Source organism: Ostrea edulis, chromosome 3, assembly GCF_947568905.1.
Source record: "Ostrea edulis chromosome 3, xbOstEdul1.1, whole genome shotgun sequence".
Taxonomy (NCBI): Eukaryota; Metazoa; Mollusca; class Bivalvia; order Ostreida; family Ostreidae; genus Ostrea; species Ostrea edulis.
In genome coordinates, this window is record NC_079166.1 from 19,400,248 (window position 1) to 19,421,147 (window position 20,900).

Sequence of the window (20,900 nt, forward strand, 5' to 3'; positions counted from 1 at the left end):
TAAGTGTAAAAACATATATATAATACAACCCAAAAGTTGGCGTTCAAAAACAAAATGCCCACAAAAAGCAAACAAATGTTTGCAAGCAAGAAAAACCCAGAACAACGCCAACCAATTCTTATCACACCATGTATTGAATTGGGTGAGTTGTTTTGCACCTTTATCTATCTGCAGGTCCGTAACTGACCCCCACCCGGACTTGTAGGGTGACAAAATCAAACTATGTAATTCAAAAGAAAGTATACACTTGTGGCGTTTCAGTACACACGCACCTGAAGTATTGACACTACTACCCCTTCTTTCCGATTTTTTTCGGCGATAATTTCTCCGAAAATGTGTGGACTTCCTCTCTACCCCAACACAATTTCGATTCATGTAATCGTTTCACGTTTTAGTAAGCTGTAGAGACTGACCTTCTACCGGTATGATAAAATACACAAGGTATTAATAAAGAAACAACAATTTATAAACAAACAAGGGCTCCGACTTCGGGACACATTTTCCAAGTAATTGCAGCATTACCCAAGACATTTTGGATAGCAACAGGTCAGGGAGATGTCATACTACAAGTCTCTTCAGCTTAAAAACTCATCTCATCTTTGTCATTTGCCACAATCTTGCGTGCACTGATCGGACAGGGCTTCAACAGCCTTTCCAAGGGCAGCTGTCCCGTGGTGATACGGTTTAGAATAGTTCCTCGGTACCCCTTGCTTGCCGTAAGAGGCAACTAAATGGGGCTGTCCTTCGAATGAGACCGCAAAAACCGACGTCTCGTGTTACAGCAGGTGTGGCACGATAAAGATTCCTCCCTGCTCAAAGACCGTAAGCGCCGAGTATAGTCTTGCAACCGTTCACTGGCAATGGTGACGTCTACAGATGAATGAAAATTTCTCAAAAGCGGAACGTTAAACAATATACAATCAATCAATCAATCGAAGTGCAGCTAATTCTGTACAGAGAAATTACCATTTGATATATTCATGTTAATAGATAAGAGAGTTATGATTCATATTCCGTGTTATACATTATAGAATAAAAAAAAATTCAGATCAAATAAAGAATGAATAAAATCTATCAGATTTTATCGGTCATTGAGTGTATCTTATATTTGATGCAGATAAAAAAAAAAGGTCTAAAAGTGTTATTGCATGTTAGGCAATACAAACAAATTTATAACAATTCACAAAAGATTTGTAGTACTCAAAACGTGTTCATTAGAGGTTTGGGGGAAAAAAAACTTGATTATTCACTTGAAAATAGTCGGCTTTGTTTAGATATATTCGTATTCTAATAACCAGTTGAGTAATCGTATAGCAATAACCTGAAATCTGCACATACCCTATAGCCAGATTATTGAAGACAAGAAAGCTGATAAATAGTTGAAATTTCTGATCCTATGTTAGTATCTACCGTGCGGATATCCTTAATCTAAGTGCTCTGGAAGTCTATAGCCAACATACTACAGGTCAAGAGACTTAACGACTCTTCATTTATTTTAATTTAACAAGTACCGGAAAAATAGTTTGACGTGACACTTAGGACTACTTTTTTTAGTATTTGACGACGCAACTTAATTATCAAACACAATTGTATTGTTCCCAAATCATCGCTACGTTTCGGGTATCAAAATGCCATTCTCTCAGTTTGCGTTGATATCGTGGATTCTGATTAACGTGAGTTCCGCACATTCGCCCCTGGCTGACCCCAAATTGGAGAGCTGTCCTAGTATTTGCCTCAACGAGTCCAGTCACCAGGAAATTGGCAATCTGAAACAACTGCTTAATCAGGAATCCCTAATTAGACTATCACTAATGAAGCAGGTATACTCTTTGGTCGGTGATATGATTGCTATTAAACAAAGAATAGCCGGTGTTTTCGTGGAGGGACGGCAATTTGAAGACAAGCTAGAGGCGATGGAAAAGACGATTGAGAGTCTTGGAAATGAAAATCAAAAACTTCGCACAGAACTGGAGCAGAAAAATATCATCGGTGTCAACGCAACGGATTTTATGACTGAGACAAGGGATTTACTCCATGCAAACAATTCAAACGCTGAAGGTTTGTCCATATTTTTAATTAATTTGCTCGTCATTTAGCTGTAATTACACATTAACAGTGTGACAGCTAAATTAGTCGTATTCCGATCCCTGTAGGCTAAAGCGTTCGTTTCGCAATCGAGAGGTCCGAATTCGAATCCCGATTCCGGCAGTCGCATTATGCGTATGACGTTAAACGTAGGTAGTGACTATTTCGTCGTAAAGTGTCTGACGTTAGGGAGAAAAGTTTTGTTTCTTTCGGATATGAGCTTAATTTGACCTCCAGTTAATTGCATTTATTAAAATCCGTGGCCTTTCTACAATCGCTGGTAACGTCACTCTTAGAGACTAAATACGGAAGTTCCGAGTTCCCCAAGAGTTATTTCCCTTTGTCGAACTCTTCCGTAAATTATGACGTAAAATATGATGACAGTGGGTACATTTGCTAATTACTATCGTTGTATTATTTCTTAAAAGATGATATCCAGAGTTTCTGAGACCATCCTATCTCAGGGAAAAGGCAACTTTAGTGAGTTTATGAGTATTGGATAACAAAATGGCTCAAACAAATATTGTCAATTGCCATCTTTCTTTGATAAAAGCGTCACTCATGTAGAAGAGGAAACAAATAATGATTCAATAGCCAATTTGATGATCTTATTCAAACAAATTATGCTTGATATGGCCAGAATATCCATACCAGTGATTGATATAAACAAAAGGTACGCTTTTATTACATTAATCGTACGTAATCGTTATGTACAATGCCAGTCTACGATATAATGTATACATTGTGTACCCACCATACGTCATAAAATGCGAAAGAGTTCGACAAAGGGAAATAACTTTTGGGTAACTCGGAACTTGCGTATTCGAAATTGACATGCGAGTGGATATAAAAAAGGATTCGGTTTTACTTCGTTAATTCGGAAAGTACAAATTCAGGTAACTTACTACAAACAAACTTATGTTTTCAAAAAATGATGAAAATGGAAGCTAAATTTATGTTTATATAAATAAAATAGATAAATTGTGCTGTATGGAATCTAAGTATTGACCATAATGTCTCAAGTATGTCGAATACAGTGGGGAAAACTTTGTACATATATAGTTATATAGAGTTGTATAGGGGGGAATCTGTCACAATTTTTTAACATCATAGAATATATATATACAAGTTGCTAATATTTTAGGAATTTAGTAGTTGTACTAATTACAATCAGGATAAGAAAAAAATTATATATCTATCCATGCATCCATTTGTTTGTTTGTAGCAAGTGCACTTACGTAATGCAGGGAATTGTTTTCCGAAAGGTCTAACGACTAACACTAGTATTTGTAAATGGTCAGAAACGTTGAAGGAGGTATGCTACATCATGGAAATTTGATATGTATGAAAAGTGGAGAATATGTACATGTACAACAATATTTTGAAATTGAAAATATTCAAATTTACTTTATTTAGTAAAAAAAAAATACAGATTTATTTGAAAGCAATCTGAGAAAAATTAAAAACCCCTGCTGGATTCCAACGCGCGATCAACAGTTCAGCAATCAACGTGCTTTTTTTCTCTCTTTTATTTGTAGTCGACGTGCTAACCTTCTAAGCTACTCAGCTAGGCGAGAAATTTTTAAATGAATAGACAAATATTGCTGATATTTATATTTTCCACCATGTTTTAGAAGGAAGTCAGCCATTATGACGATGTAGAGTACATCCTTAATTCAATTCCACTTATGTGTAAAAAGTTTGAAAAAAGTTGGTTTCTGTAATTACAATATTTACACTTGAAAAAAAAGTGCAACAGAAATACTTCACCCAAAATATGAGTTTTGATTGAAATCCTGAATATTTTTGTAAATTAGAGTTTTGACCTCCTATGCTATTACATTATAATATCTATTTTATTTACAGAACAGGGGATTGTTTTCAATGCGTTTCTTAGCAAAACGTTACACTTCGAAAGAAACACACCTATAAATGTCACATATGACGTCACGACATATAACACTAACAACGTATATAGTCCTCGGACTGGCGTGTTTACAGCGCCCTCTGACGGGGTTTATGTGTTCTCGTGGGCAAGCGTGGTGATACCAGGGAAAATTTTCAACGCAGAGCTTCTCGTTAACAACGAAAGAAAAGGAAAAGGGAATTGCGACAATGAAGCTGGCTCAAGTTATGAAAACTGCTCCAATACAGTACCGGTAATTTTGAAAAACGGAGACAGAGTGAATATTCGTACAACCACTGCAAACAATCTTATTGGAAATGAATGGTCAAGTTTCAAAGGCTGGAAAATAAGATGAAATACCTGAAATAAAAATGAGGAACCAAACTTTCCTGAGTCATGTTGTATCTCTTATGTAGATCTGAGTTTCTTGTATCAATTTAATACATTAATCATAGTACATTTATCTTTTAAATGAGCGCTCTGCGACGACATAGCTCCATCAAGATGTCACCTTCCTTGACAACCATTACTTCCCCTGTTGGAGCTTTAAGATTTGGTATAAAATTGTTTTGTAATTTAGTGGGATTTTGTAGACTTTTTTCCAACAGGAAGTAGTAAATCCTTAACATCTGATTGTGAAGAGACCGGTAGCGGTGGCCCAGTGGTTAAAGGGGGTCTCATAGCAACGTAATGGTTCTTAGTTGGAGTCTCGGTCCCGGCGCCACATCAAACCACAGATGTTGAACATAAGTACTGACTGTATGATTGATTGATGTTTTCCGCCACACTCAACAACTTTTCAGTTATATGGTGACGCCCAGTTTTTTATTGGTGGAAGAGAGATCCCAGATACAATGTACCTGGGAAGAAGCCACCGACCTTCCAAAAGTAAACTGGGAAACTTTCTCACTTACCGGCGCGAGCGGGATTCGAACCCGCGCCGGCATGAAAAGTGAATGTGACGAATCTGTCGGATATGATCTAAAAATGGCGATTTCGTGTCATAGTAGGCGCTGGCGTTTTAAGAACTCTTATTAATACGACCTTGAGCATCATCCATAGGTCAAACTGGTGGTACTTACTTCCCCTACACGTCTTTGTATGAGTGAAAAATATCAAATAGAGCATAACCAACATACAAAAGAAATAAGGATGAAATGGAAAAAAAAATAAAACATGTAATAAAATAGCTAAATACCAGTGGATTTTACCATGGAAACAGTTAGAACATGAAATATCTGTAGATGAACAAGTCCGGATAACCAACAGTGACAAATCTCATAAATCCTATAAAGAATACAAAATTCAGAGAAACACAAACACTAGACATACCAGAGGGGGGATCAGGTGTCCAGGGGGGAGTAAGCATCCTCTGTTGACAGGTCACACTCGCCCTAAATCAGATGGTGGAGTAATCCGTAGTCAAAATCAGTATGTAAAGAGAACGACCTTACAATTGGTATTTAACATGTCAGACGGTATACGACCCAGTGGTGGCCTTAGATCATTACAACAACCGTAGAATTTGCGAAATGCTGACATTAAACAATCGAGACCCCTAACATCCCTGTAACACCATTTATTGTTTAGTAGCCTGCTTCGATTAAGAAACTTATCATGCGAAGAATATGCTCTCACGTATCGAATCAGTTGAGAAACATATGTTTCATATTTAAATATTTTATTGAAAGTGGATATTAACGGCAACGAAAAAATTTCAGCTTCTCCATCGTCAACTTCCCATATTTATGTAGCAATATTCCATTATCACCTGCATATGGTGTTTACATTTCTCAACTGATTCGATATGCAAGAGCTTGTTCTGCGTATAGTCAGTTTTTAAATCGAAGCAGGCTACTGACAAACAAGTTGATGGTGTAGGGTTCCAACAATCTCGTTTAGAGTCAGCATTTCGCAAATTCTATGGTCGTTATAAAGATCTAGTTTACCAATACAACCTATCATTGGGTCAAATGCTCTCTGACGTGTTTCATATCGATTGTCAGGCCGTTCTTGGCACACTGATTTTGACTACGGATATCTCGGTTTACCTGATCAAGACATAGGGCTCACGGCGGTTGTGACCGGTCGACAGGGGATGTATACTCTTCCTAGGCACCTGGTCTCACCTCTGGTATATCCAGGGGTCCGTGTTTGCCCATCTCTCTATTTTGTATTGCTTATAAGACTTGTGAGATTGTTCACTGTTCTTTATCTACCCCTGTAATAAAATATTCAAATATGAAGCAGATATTCAAATATGACGCAGATATGAAAGACTCTGTGACATCTTTTATTTCTAGTCCACTGGGATATATCGAATCAACATGTGAATGGATATAAATGTTATCGAGGGATAAAACGTCGAATATCAGAATGTTGCGTTGAAGGCCACAATAAGATTTTTTTTTTCTTCTCATGTAGAAACTTTGGAATAAACTCTGCCTCAATAGAAAATAGAAATAGAGGTCAGCTAAAAATAGAGCAAAATGTGTTCCCATAGGAATTCCAACACTGTTTGAAGACCTGATCACCTGTTTATATATTGTCAATGAGGAACTTCAGCGTCTTTTTATAACGAAGTCAGAGTATCTGTGCGTAGAACCAGAGTGATGTTCAACAAAATTAATTTTATTGAATAATCTGCTCCAAAATTGAACTGCTACGACCTGTTAATTTGGCTTTTTCATAACGTGATTCGGGACAGTGTGCTTGAGATACCGGTCATTTCAAAGTTTTTATTGAATGCCATACCCATGATAAACAGAGCAATACTTCACCATAAGCTTACAAGCGGTATTCTTTAACATAGTCATATAAATTCGGAAACGTCCGGTAAGATTTGTGTATATTGACCAATTCAGACTCAAATCTGCTGTTGGGGTCATGAACGAAGTGATTGATTTCAATATCTTTTCCGTACTAATGTCAGGCATCTGATTTAAATGGTGTTAAAATGGTATACAACGTAAATTACACAATCTGACAGTATGTAGCAGGGGAGGACACCCATACAAATTATCTGACAACCAAACAAACGAAAACAATGCTAACATATATTCCTAGCAGTTCACTTTTTATGGCATCTAATATATATGCAGTCCACGTAAAATAAATAAAATAAATAAATAAAATGAAAACATTTTACTTGGATTTGAATCATGAAAACAAGGTCGTAAGCTGACAAGAATAAGAGGCTTTTAAAAATATTTCTTTCAGATTTTTTCTGACAACCTTATCACCCACTTGAAAAATGATGTTTAGTGCAAACCGTTCTTGGTTCTAATATATGTATTTCTTGTTCCGATATTGATTTCTAAATGATGTTTAGTGTAAACTGTTCTTGGTTCTAATATTTCTTGTTCTGATGTTGATTTCTAAATGATGTTGTTTAATGTAAACCGTTCTTGGTTCTAATATTTCTTGTTCTGATTTTGATTTCTAAATTATGCTGTTTAGTGTAAACCGTTCTTGGTTCTAATATTTCTTGTTCTGATTTTGATTTCTAAATGATGCTGTTTAGTGTAAACCGTTCTTGGTTCTAATATTTCTTGTGCCAATATTGATTTCTAAACATTCAGTTCAAATTAATTTTGATGAAAGTTTGGAAATTTATTTGAACAATTGGGAATAGAATGTTAAGAAAAGCCTAGACAATTCACGTCCTTGGTTGATTTATTCAACCTCACGGAAAACATTTCCTAATTCTTTTTGTCTTAATCCTTTAAACTTAAGTTTTAAATTGCTTTGTACTCCACGGCACTTTAGAATAACACATGTACGACCATCGTTCTTTTTATTATAATATAGCTCTCTCTGAAGATTTATAAACACTATGATGATTCAGATCTCTTATTGATATCGATGTGCAGTCTAATCAAATTACTCATTAAGTATGAAATATCAAAATATTCTGTACATAATTTGTACTCCTTCTACTGTATTCCAAAAAGGACACGATGAACATGCGATTTTTTTCCATTTCCCGTCTTTTTCAAGTTGATCACATAGAGGAAAGAACGAATCTTTGTATTCCTTTAAATTGCGTAGGTGTTCCATTCGAGTCACAATACATACAACACCACCTGAAAATAGCGAAACAGAGATCCATCATTTCTATCCATATCTAGAACAAATATTATACAATTATTGCTGTTTTTTGAGGTCAATACGATGATGTAGACACCTGAGGAGTACAATATTCACCGAGCCCGAAGGTCCCGAAGAGCGAGGTGAATATTGTACTTCGAAGGTGGCTAAATCATCGTATTGACCTAAAAATAACAACAGCAATATTAATACTTGTTTTATTATATGATTAAATGATTCAAAAACCCTTCAATATTGTTCTTTGCTTTAATTGTAAGTTTCAACGACCTATTTTTGGTCCTATGTGGAAAAAATAATTCCTTATGTTCACCTGGAAGGTCACGTGCAGGTAAACATAACGTGGTATGATTTCTACATTGTTGGATCTCAGCCAATTAGAGAGCTAGGAATTATTCAATCATATAATAAACAGTGTTGTATGACAACATCAGTAGTGCTACATTTGAATGTGTAAATTACATAACCCGGGGACTCTACAAAAGTCACACTCAAACATAACGTTGACATTTTCGGGTATGCTGCAAGATAAAATCCTTGGTCTCGAAATGTTGTTTGCACTATATAAGCATCGGCTTTTATATTTTAAACAACATTTTTTGACCTCGAAGGTTGTCCTGCAACATACACGAAAAATCAATCATTATTTCTTAAATAAGATAAGAAGCAAGAATCTCAAAACTAACAATAGCATTAATACCAAAAGTGTCACAGTCGACAGTAACTTTGATATAACAATACCACACTTGAAGATATTGTTGACTTTACAATATCACACTCTATAATAACACTGGCATAACAATATCGCACTCAATAATATTGTTTTCATTGGTGAGAAAGTGCGGTTATTACTTTCACAGATAGTTCTAAGAACTAGAATATAACATATTTACTGATGATGTTTTGACATATATGGATTACACATTTATATTTGTACAATGCTTGTGTTAATAACGAGCAATGTCATACATGGCAACCTTTCATAGCATAATATTTATATCACAAATCACATTTTCCTCTATGAACCAACCAATTTCAGTGCGCGACACAATCCGTTCACATTGACTATGAACGGATTATGAACTAGCTTAAAGCACGCGACTGAGAGAGCGTAATAATTTGAAAGAAATAGAACAAGTGTTACAAAGATCCTGCAAGTCACATCTTTGGATTAAGATTGTGAATTTACATGGACTATCATCCCAATCTTGCGGTCTCCTACCTCCAAAATACAATACACCTTGCAATGTTAATAAAAGGCAGGGTGAGACGAAATGTGACGTCATGTCTATGTGTTGACGTACGTCACAATAACTACTGTGACAGAGGCTAGGAGTTCGTTTTTATGCAACAAAATAGAAACAATGTAAACAAACGGTGTTTTAGTAAATGAATATAAATGTAAGAAATGAACATCACTTTTGAGCTATTCATGGTCAATATGAACGGATTTGGATTTGAAGCAAATTTTCTGTGAATCGCTAGCGCGATTCACAGAATTTGCCTCAAATCCAAATCTGTTCATACTCACCATGAACAGCTCAAAAGTGATGTTCATTTCTTAAATAGATGTCAAAATTAAATATTTGAAAGTATTTCAATGACTCACCGGATTTGGTTAATCGAATAAGTTCATATAGAGCCTCGCTTTTGATGTGATTTGGCCCGTGACTTCCAACGACTGTGATGATATCATATGATGCTATGTATGTAAAATAAAAATAATTAATTTGCAAAGAAAATGAAATTATAATCATCTCTGTCTGTGTGGTATTCTAATGTCGTTTTAAATCCCGAAAAAAATACGTACTAGAACAAATAACCAAAGAAACTAACAGCATTTCGAACAAATAAGAAAACCCCGTCATCGATAATATTTCTCAAAATCAAAACAAAATCAATTACTCTATTTTAAAACAGTGTTTGCATTTCATAGGCGGGAATTAATTCCATTACTGATTAAAACATAATATGCTATCCTCTGGATCTGCGTAACTCGTTCATACCATAGGTTCTTTATCAATATTTAACAACAGTCTGTTAAATCAAGCCAAGCTACTGACAAACAAGTTGATGTTACAGGGGTTTCAACAGTCGTTACAATTATCGTATTCGCAAATGAAAGGTGAAGATAAGGAACAGTAATCAATCTCACAACCCCCACAAGCAATACAAAATAGATAGTTGGGCAAACACGGACCCCTGGACACACCAGAGGTGGGATCAGGTGCATAGGAGGAGTAAGCATCCCCTGTCGACCGGTCACACCCGCCGTGAGCCCTTTATCCTGATAATGTAAACGGAGTTATCCGTAGTCAAAATCAGTGTGCCAAGAACGGCCTAACGATCGGCATGAAACACGTCAGACAAATACTGCTTGTCGTTAGGTCGAAAGCTGCCTGACGTGTTTAATATCAATCGTTAGTCCATTCTTTACATACTAATTCTGACTATGGTACGTGTTTCCTCTACTCTTAATTTATATTCATTATGCGTTTGTTCACTGCTCTTTATTTTTACTTTTCATTACTCCGTTTAACTGATCAAGATACAGGGCTCACGGCCGGTGCAACCGGTCAACAGGGGATGTTTGCTATTCCTAAGCACCTGACCCCACCTCTGGTGTGTCCAATGGTCCATGTTTGCCCTACTCTTAATTTTGTATTTTTTATGGGATTTATGAGATAGTTCACTGTTCGTTATCTTCGTTTTTCATCATTGATAATTTCTATTTATTTTACCTGATGGTATATCCAATGGTTCTTCTCCGAGTGCTGCACAGATGTAGTTTCTGTACCGCCCCTTCTGTTTGGCGATGTCAAGCATTCCCTGTGACGGTTCCAAAGCGTCAAAAATTCTAAACCCTTTCTTATACATCTACAATCATCAAGAGGGCATCATGATTAGGTATTTAAAAACCATCCAATGATTATAATTGATGATTGATGTGCATTTTTACGATCATCAAAAATCGTGTATAAAGACAGCTGTGAATTTGTAGCCAATCAAAAAGTCGTATAATCACCTGGCTCTGCTATTGCAGTTAGTGACCCCGTTATAAAAATCATGGTTTTAAACGCATACATTTCAAATATAAAACATGTTTCACAATCTTTATAAGGTTTGTTGATGCAAAGGTAAATAATGATATGTCATTATTAAATTGGGGAGTGGTTGCGAGCACTGCAGGAAAATCTGTAGCAAATTCTTTCGGTCGTCATTTCATATTTCTAAAATAATGGAAACCTTCAGATCCCAAACAATGAAAAGGGAACCAGACTATATTTGTTAGATACAGTTAGATGAAGTGGGACGGTCATTTAATATCATTTAGTGACACCCGGATGTTTATGATCCACTGATCTTGATTTAATAAAACAAATTCCAGTGGCCATTCCTCTCTTATACTACCATACAAGATATTTGATTTATTGATTTGATTTTGTCCCAGAATATGATGTTATATCTAAATAAAAAGAAGAGCGAAACATACATATGTAAATATATACATGTATGTACATATAAATATTCATAGAATACATGTATATATGATACATAAACGTTCTATCTATCTATTGACAATGTTCATTGTCATTCAAATATCGATTCGAAATGAAAGTCGCCATGATGTCTTCTACATGTACATCGGCTTCTGTTCATATTTGGAAACTTTGTGGAAAATAGAGATGACGACAAACTAACAACTCAATTTTATGACCAAAAAACAATGAAATTTTACTACACAAACGTGTAATTTCACGATGAATAAGTTTGTCATAATGGCTATGCCAAGAAATCAGAGCAGTTTCCCCGAGTTAGAATATAGATGTATGGATATGTAATAATGCATTTTAGATTATTCTATACTATGATCTCAGTAAGTTTGTAAACAATAAAAGCACTTTTGTATTGATACAGTTTATCCCAACGTTTTCTCCGTAGTATCCAATGACAAAATAAAACTCACTTCCTACGGATCCAAGATAATGCTCGCAAAATCCCATACCTCGTCTGCCACTAGTCCTGTCCCAGCACCGATGTCCAGAGTTACCTTCTGAGACCGTTCATCCTCAGGGAAGAGTTTGGTCACAGCCCAAGCAGCACTTTCTGGTGCTTTATATCCACTGCCCAATAAAATCTGGAGAACCAAGACAATTCCAGACATGAAAATACTGTCGTCTGACACAGTATGCGAACGTTTTTATTAATCCTTGACCTTAGCTTTGCTAATTCGTTATTTTCTTTCTTTGATTTGGTGATTTGATCAGGCCACAAACTCATTCACATTAAGACGAAGATGCCAAGAGCAGCGAAAGTGAAAATCATCAATTATTTCTTGTAAAAGAAATCTTGTAAAAGGCCTTATCGGTCACTTGAGTACTAGTAAAAAAAAAAGTATCATTACTCCCAAGAGTTATGCAATCTAGAAAAAATCATGTTCTGAATATCTAAGCTAGATTCTAATGTTCAGCAACAGTATAAATGAAGATGTGTTCTTAAAACGTCACTGTCCTCAAAAGTGCATACACTGGTGAAAGGCTTTACATGATATAATAGGTGTATTAACATTAAAGCATTAAAATATATGATTATTCTCGACCTATCCTAGAGGCAATACCCTTGGTTTTGAAATTCATCATTTTTGTACATCCTTTTCTGCTATTCCTATGCATGCATTTTGATTTTATACAGTATCAGCAAACTTACACATAAATACTGTATACTAAGTTTGGCTCCACCCTGGGGTCGGAACCCCTACTCCAGGGATCAACAAATTTACAATTTACAAAGGACTACCTACTGTGTCCAGATATCCATTTAGTTTCAATTTAATATCAATAACACTAAAAAGATGTTATTTAAGTGTTTTGCATATGAATACTATATAGTAAGTTTGGTCACACCCTGAGATCCGAACCCCAACCCCGGGCATCATGAAATTTACAATTTTGGTAGAGATCTTCCTGCGCGACATCAATATGCGTTTAGTTTTTCTTACACATGTACGGTTACAGAGAAGACAATTTTTGAAAAATGGTCAATTTTGGACAGTTTTTGTCCCGACCTTAAGGCCTCAGGGGTGCAGAAATCTTGAAATTTACAATATATGTCCCTCTTGTTCCAAAAATGCTTCATACCAAATTTGAAAAGAATTGGAATGGTAGTTATCAAGAAGTTAAAAATATATATTGTTCACACATTTAATAACTGACCATTTTGGCCCCACCCTGATACCAAAACCTCTACACCTGGGATCAACAAATTTACAATTTTAGTAAAGGACTATCTGCTTTTTTTAAATATCCGTTTAGTTTCAATTCAGTATTAATAGCACTAAAGAAGATGTTATTTAAGTGTTTTACACATAAACACTATATACCAAGTTTGGCCCCACCCTGGGGTCAGAACCTCTACCCCGGGGATCATAAAATTTCCAATCTTGGTAGAGGCCTTCCTTGCTCATCCCTGCTCATCATTACTATATACTCACTTTCTCTGCTAGATGCCCAAGAGGAAAGAAAACGTGGGTTGTTTTTTTTAAAGAAATACATAAATTTTTCAGTTATTACTCCAATATTAAGGCCCCTTAAGGTGGGGGTTATGAAATTTACAATTTACGATCTCCTTCACCTACAGATGCTACATACCAAATTTGGTCAAGATTTGTCCAGTAGTTTCTGGGAATAAGTTGTTAACGGACGACGCACGACGGACGACGACGGACGTAGACCAATAACAATGGTCACCTGAGTGACTCAGGTGACCTAATAAAGCTGTACTGTTACACATTTTGCGTAAGTTATCAACCAAAATAGATAAAGCAAAAATTTATCCAACTATATAGAAATGTATCTAAATAAAACAGATTACCAAGATAGGTACCTGTATACTACTCCTCACGACAAATTAAAGACTAGACGTTTTTGAAATTATAGAAAGTTGATTCTTCAATAGGAATGGAACAAGGAAATATCCATATCGTTTGGTCAGTTACTGAAAAAATTACTTTGTTGAACACCACTCTGATTATACGTACATGTACTCCGAAGTTCATTTATAAAAAACATTCTGGAGTTCCTCATTGACAATACTATCCATGTGTTGACTGTGACAGAGTTACGATGCATTTTCCATACGGTCATTTGTCGTGAGTCACCTTATTACCATTCGACACTTTATATTTTGAAAACAAGATGCCCTATTTATTAGCAAAAGTTCAGGTATAGCGGGTCACCATCTGAACTTTTAATGATAAGCGTAGAAAGATATAAAAGTCCTTCAAATGAAAAGTGCGAGCAGCAAGTGTCTCTACGAACTGTTCATGCCCCAGCATATCGACCTTCATCAGCGAAATACTGGGGTTACACGTATTCCTTTAGATATTCCATCAGACATTTTATCGTATAAAATTACTATATTCCGTATAAATTGAACATTTCGACAACATTAATTCGCAACTGTTGTTTACGTTCAAGTTAAATTTGCTGTGTTATGTTTATGTAACTTGGGTAGTTTCTACATCTTGATATTCATCTTAATTATGAAACAATGCGTGTTGCTGTGTGATTCTCAACTGTCAAAACATTATGTAATTTAGAGAAACAGTGGTCGATCACGATGCAAGTTTGAAAGTTATGATATCTTTGTTTTTAGAGATGCAATTTAAATACCATTGTAAAGTTCATTTGTACTTTAAGGTTAGTGAATTCCATGCATTTAATTTGAGGAGCAATGCAACCTAACTTAATTTGCTCTATCATTATGACTTCGTATTCCATTTTATTTGTTAGTTTGTTGTAGCTTTTTACCACGCACACACATACATACACATATATACTTCATCATCGTCATCACCTCTCCTTAACAGGGACAATCATGCGCTAATTACATATAGGATCCGCGCCGATATATGAACTGTTTCCCGGGTTTTTTTTATCATTAGCGACATGGAAGACAGTGATGCATGGGGGTGTAACATACCTGGTCATAATCTTTACTAACATCGTTGTAAGCCTCGTTCAGTTCGTTCTGGGAGAGGCCATCCAGAAACACTTTGCCCAGTATATTTGCCGCGCCATGGTCATCACTGGGAAGGCTGTACCGCTGAGTTGCCATCAATAGATCCGTAGTTCCAACCTACAGGAGATACAGGGTGATCCAAAATACCTTATACCTACAGGGCGATCCAAATTATATGATATGCATGTAATGTTTTCAAGAATAATAAAACCCTCAAATGGCGTAGTGAAATACGATGAAACATAACAAATTTAAGGACATGCTTTTACATTTTCTCAACCGTCATATGTAGTTTACATAAACATCAATATATCATCCCATGAAACCATCTTGCTATTCATATCACGTTCTAGATGTAGTCCCTCTTCTTTAAGTACGAAATCAAATTTGTGAGCACATTACTGTACATGTCATGAGTAACCTTAATCCATTTAATCCAGTTGAAAATTAAACATCATTGTAATCTCAAAATTTCTACGCAATTTCAAAACAACCAACTTTTTAACGTTGATTTGAAATTTACGTTAAACCGGTTCTATGTGCTCACTGAAGGTTTTTGAAATGGGTCTGTTCATTCATTACCACAACAACAGACATGCGTCTGAAATTGGTGCAATATAGTCTGCCATTTGTTTTTTATCAAGGAGTACGGAGGGAATCCACAACATCAAAGAAAGATCTTACCTAAAAGTAATTTTCCTTCCCTGTTCCCCGATCAAGGTGACAGTATTCTAGATGCCCGCTTATCAGCCACTGGTATAAAGTGCTCTTCAACGTCAGTGTGACAATCGGCGAACCAAACGACAGGTAACTAAAAGCAAAGCGTCCCAAATCATGTAACAGGCCGCGATAAATTAATTTTGGAGTAGATTAAATGGTGGACAGAATGGACGATACTGAGTATTGCCGGTGGTCTGTTTTCTCTCCCCGATTGTGGGGTGAAGGACTGAATGCCACTTTCTGTTGATTGGGTGACCATCTTTTAGAATAATTCAACGTACAAAGTCAGCTCCGATACCGACTCAAGTCAATCCAGGTTTGCTCCTACTACTTCCGAGCTTTCACTCTTTATCCTGTTGTTACAGAATATGTTCGAGGGTACAACGACCTGTTTTAAACACTGCCTGTTCTTCAGCTCACCAATAATTGTTACAGATGACAGATTTTATTCTCATGTCATATCGATCAACAATGTTTGGTCAGACAGGGCAGTGTTTGTAGAGGATCGAATCTCACTGGAAGTTTAGTTCACCATTCATACATTTTTGTAACTCCTTTTTCCCGTCTTTTTGTAAACGTCCTTTCCCACGTCTTTTTCCAAATTCAAATGCTTTATTGACGACTATTAAACATGAGGCGTACATCATAAATCAACATCATATCCTAGTATATGTAACATGATACACAATCTCAGATTAAACACAATTGTCCTGATTTCTCAATTCCATGTACCTCAGATGAAACAATCATTCAAACATTTTATCCCCCTCTTTTTCCCCGTCTTTTGTCATCATCTTTTCTCCACGTCATATCTCTTCTTCTCTCCTTTAACACTCCACATACCATTCACTCTGAGGAATGCAACAATGTTTCGCATGTAATTCTGCTTCTTCGATGCTATCTTCTACATCCTTTCAAAGTCAACATAGCAGGTAACGAAATCATTAGGATTACAACAACGTTGGCTCTCGCGTCAAAGATATTTTTTCAAATTTTATGAAAGTATTAATCTAGAACTTTAGAAGTCTGGTCCTACCAAATCTGATGGAAGGTAAAGATGGAAGTTGATCTGAACGGTGATACAACCCAGATGCATAAATAACTTGAAAAGTGTAAGAATATATATATTTAAAAAAAAGGAATAGATAAATAAAGAGTTGAATCCCAAAGCCAACATTGGTGAACGGTAATGTTATTGAATGTAGTAAAGGGGACATTCCATGAAAATGCTTGGATAAATGAAAAAGATGATATGAGAAATTTGATCATTTATAGCTACTATGAAAGGTGAAGATAACGAACAGTGAACAGTGATCAATCTCATAACACCTATAAGCAATACAAAATAGAGAGTTGGGCAAACACGGACCCCTGGACACACCAGAGGTGGGATCAGGTGCCTAGGAGGGGTAAGAATCCCCTGTCGACCGATCACACCCGGCGTGAGCCCTATATCTTGATCAGGTAAACGGAGTTATCCGTAATCAAAATCAGTGTGCAAAGAACGGCGTAACAATCGGTATAAAACACGTCAGACAGCATTTGACCTAATGGTAGGTTCTATTGACGAACTAGATCGTTATGAGACCATATAATTTTCAAAATGATGACTTTAAACGAAACCACCAACTTGTTTGTCAGTAGCCTGCTTTTACCGGATTTGGTCTTACATATATGATTTATGAGACTGAACACTGACATATATCTTTACCTTGCCATTCATATATTTTTTATCAGTTTGATGATTATATTTCACATCAGTTTCGTAGATATCATTACCCATTGAGTTTTGGTGTGTTTGTGAGTTCATATATTGTTTATTTTTAAAAAAATAGTACCTTTGTATTGCATCCCGATAATACGAGAAATCATTTCGAAATTTTATGTGAAAATACAGTTGGCAATTAAAAGGGGGTCATCTCAACAGTGATGCAAGCCAATATGTCAAACCAAATTGTATAATCTGTTTAAATTAGAGAGTTTAATTAATTTTAAATGCCACAATGGTGAACGTAGTTGCTATCCAATACAGTAAGGGGTACAACCCATACAATATTTGTGGCAAATAAAACAAAGCGTGAGTATGGGATTAGCTAGCATCTGTGTCTGTAGCTATACCAGATATTTATTACTCGATGCAGTTAAAGTAATATCAAGTACTCTATCTTACAACGCTAACCCTAAAGCAAGTTGATATTGTTTTTTGTTACTATCCTTACTTTCTTACTTACTTGGCGACAATCCACGTCCTTGGTTGAGTTATTCAACACCACGAAAGACATTTTCCTAATTCTACATGTACATGTATATTCATGACGCCTTCTTCCTTTAAACTAAAATTTGAAATTGTTTTGTATTCTCTGGCAGTTTAGAATAACACAGACATATGCGATAATCGTCTTTTTTGTTGTAACCTATCACTCCCTAAACTCATACCAACAATACGATGATTCAAATACCATTTAATGATTTCAATGTACAGTCTGATTATTTAGCAAATATCAAGAAATCTTACACATAATTTGTATTCCTTCTATTGCATTCCAACATGTACACAATGGACATTTCAGTACTTGCCATTCCTCTTTTTTCAAGCTGATCAAAGAGGATAAAAACGAATAACGCTCGACAATACCGTTGACTACACAAGGTCAGGTTCAGCATTAATGTCACATCCAACGTACGAATGTTAAAATCACAATATCATATTCCTCAAGAACAATGATGTCGCAGTTTCCTCCTAGCATAAACTATCAATCTCAACAATGTCAGGCATCTGATTTAAATGGTGTTAAAATGGTATACAACGTTTTGACATCATGATGTCACACTAGACAATACATTTGACCCCATCAACCTGAACACTTCGTTTCAGAAAAACAATATTGCTATTCATTACAACAGATCGACACAGAAAACTCTAGGAATGAGAATACTTTTATATTTTCGCATCCCCTGTGCTGATAAGATACAGTGATGTGTTCAAAAATATTTCATAGCACTATGAAATATTTGTATTGCTTATATGAGTTATGAGATTGATCACTGTTCGTTATCTTCACCGTTCACTATAGATGTCAAAAAGACAACTTGACTTTTTCTAGAAACTTCCACACCTTGATTTGCTGCATGATCAAGTGAAGATAACGAACTGTGATCAATCTCATAATCATATATAAAAACAAGATTAAAACAAGGGCAAACAAGGATGTCAGGATGTTAAAATAAATTAACTTAATCATTTCTTGAGAAATTTCCATTGGGTGCATACAGGTTGCATTAATTAGATTAGATAGCTCTTATCCTTGGACGAATTAGGCTCCACTTTTTTGGCACGCTGTTTTTGCATGGCTATATTTAGCTCTAAACTTCATAGTTATTTCGGATTTCAAACATTTCGGTTGAGCATCACTGAAGAGACATTATTTGTCGAAATGCGCATCCGGTGCATCAAAATTGGTACCGTATAAGTTTTACATTAGAATAACACAGATATGTTAAAAGATGAGTGCAGAAAGATATTCCACCAGTGTGATTATGCAAAGTTAGTAATAATGTTGGTGTGTATTTCAATTATGCTACTCAATTTGTAATCCAATATCAGGAAATTTTGTACATAATTTGTACACCTTCTACTGTATTCCAAAAAGGACACGATGAACATTCGATTTATTTCCATTTCTCGTCTTTTTCAAGTTGATCACATAGAGTAAAGAACGAATCTTTGTATTCCTTTAAATTGCGTAGGTGTTCCATTCGAGTCACAATACATACAATGCCACCTGAAAATAGCGAAACAGAGATCCATCATTTCTATACAGAGATACTTACATCAAACATGTCATTTTAACAACAACAAAAATATGAACTGTGTTATATGACAACAGCAATAGCGTCGTGTAGCGTCATATAGCGTCACGTAGCGTCATGTAGCTTCATGTAACGTCACATTGCAATTCGGAATTTAAGGATAGGAGAACAGTGGCATGAAAATACTATTCGTTGAAAAAATGTTCCTCATGTTCAGCAAAATCGTATTAAAGGGGATGATCAATACAAATATCACCCAGATCATATTAGGGTTCTTGTCCATAACGGGAGTTATCAATATGGAAGAGTTATCTTCCATGAAAACCAGTGATAACTCGTTAATATAACACCATATTCCTATCAAACTTCTCTGAAATTCCCTCATCGACACCCTTGTACTAATAGTTTAGTATTTTTGCGGATTGTGTGGTTTAAGTTAATAAAAATATAATCAATAATACGTTAAAAGTTATTACGTAAAACCCCGTTTTTGCTACAGACACATTTATCTGAATGAAAAATGAAGATGAAGAACAGTGGTCAATCTCATAACTCTTACATGTAATATAAAATTACGAATTGGGCAAATACGGATCCCTGGACATACTTGAGGTGGAATCAGGTGTCTAGCATAAAACACGTATCTAAGAATTCTTTTCAATACACATGAAATGATTGATTGAATATTGTTTAACGACCCTCTCGAGAATATTTCACTCATATGGAGACGTCACCACTGCCGTTGAAGGGTTGCAAAATTTCGACCTATGTTCGGCGCCTATGGCTTTCGAGCAGGGAGGGATCTTTATCGTGCGACACCTGCTGTGACACGGGACCTCGGTTTTTGCGGTCTCATACGAAGGACCGCCCCATTTAGCCGCCTTTTACGACAAGCAAGGAGTACTGAGGACCTATTCTAACCCGGATCCTCACGGGATGAATTTTCATGGACTTAAAGAGGCTATCTCCTATTTGTAATTTTGTAATCCCCCACCCATTGTCCTGCGGGCTGAAATTCTGCTTTCAGAAGTTCATGTTTTTTACCACGTATGTTTATATCAAAGGTGCATATGCTCCAATTTTATGTAAAATTTCAATAAAGATATCAGTACTTCGGTATTCTGTGAATAAAATGAAACAAAACCCAAGTAATTTTTAAAAAACAGTCTGTTCATTCCAAAACACGCTGCTTGCTGATGTAAGACAGAAACTTACCAAATGGCAATGGTAACTGGTATTGGTGTAAATATAT

At 35.9% G+C, this 20,900-nt stretch overlaps 2 protein-coding genes across 2 annotated transcripts; one reads left to right on the forward strand and one right to left on the reverse strand.

Moving 5' to 3' along the window:
* The first annotated feature begins 1,535 nt into the window (after nt 1-1,535).
* On the forward strand, nt 1,536-4,375 carry LOC125673880 (uncharacterized). Its single transcript, XM_048910807.2, has 2 exons — nt 1,536-2,058; nt 3,952-4,375. Exons 1-2 carry the CDS (start codon nt 1,629-1,631, stop codon nt 4,344-4,346), a joined length of 825 nt encoding a protein of 274 aa, XP_048766764.2. The 5' UTR covers nt 1,536-1,628; the 3' UTR covers nt 4,347-4,375.
* Nucleotides 4,376-7,770: 3,395 nt separating this feature from the next.
* Nucleotides 7,771-15,937, reverse strand: LOC125673884 (methyltransferase-like protein 27). Its single transcript, XM_048910812.2, has 6 exons — nt 15,803-15,937; nt 15,080-15,235; nt 12,105-12,236; nt 10,840-10,975; nt 9,708-9,800; nt 7,771-8,076 (listed from the first exon to the last, which is right to left on the reverse strand). The coding sequence occupies exons 2-6, from the start codon at nt 15,212-15,214 to the stop codon at nt 7,895-7,897; spliced, it is 678 nt and encodes a 225-aa protein (XP_048766769.2). The 5' UTR covers nt 15,215-15,235; nt 15,803-15,937; the 3' UTR covers nt 7,771-7,894.
* Between the last annotated feature and the right edge of the window lie 4,963 nt (nt 15,938-20,900).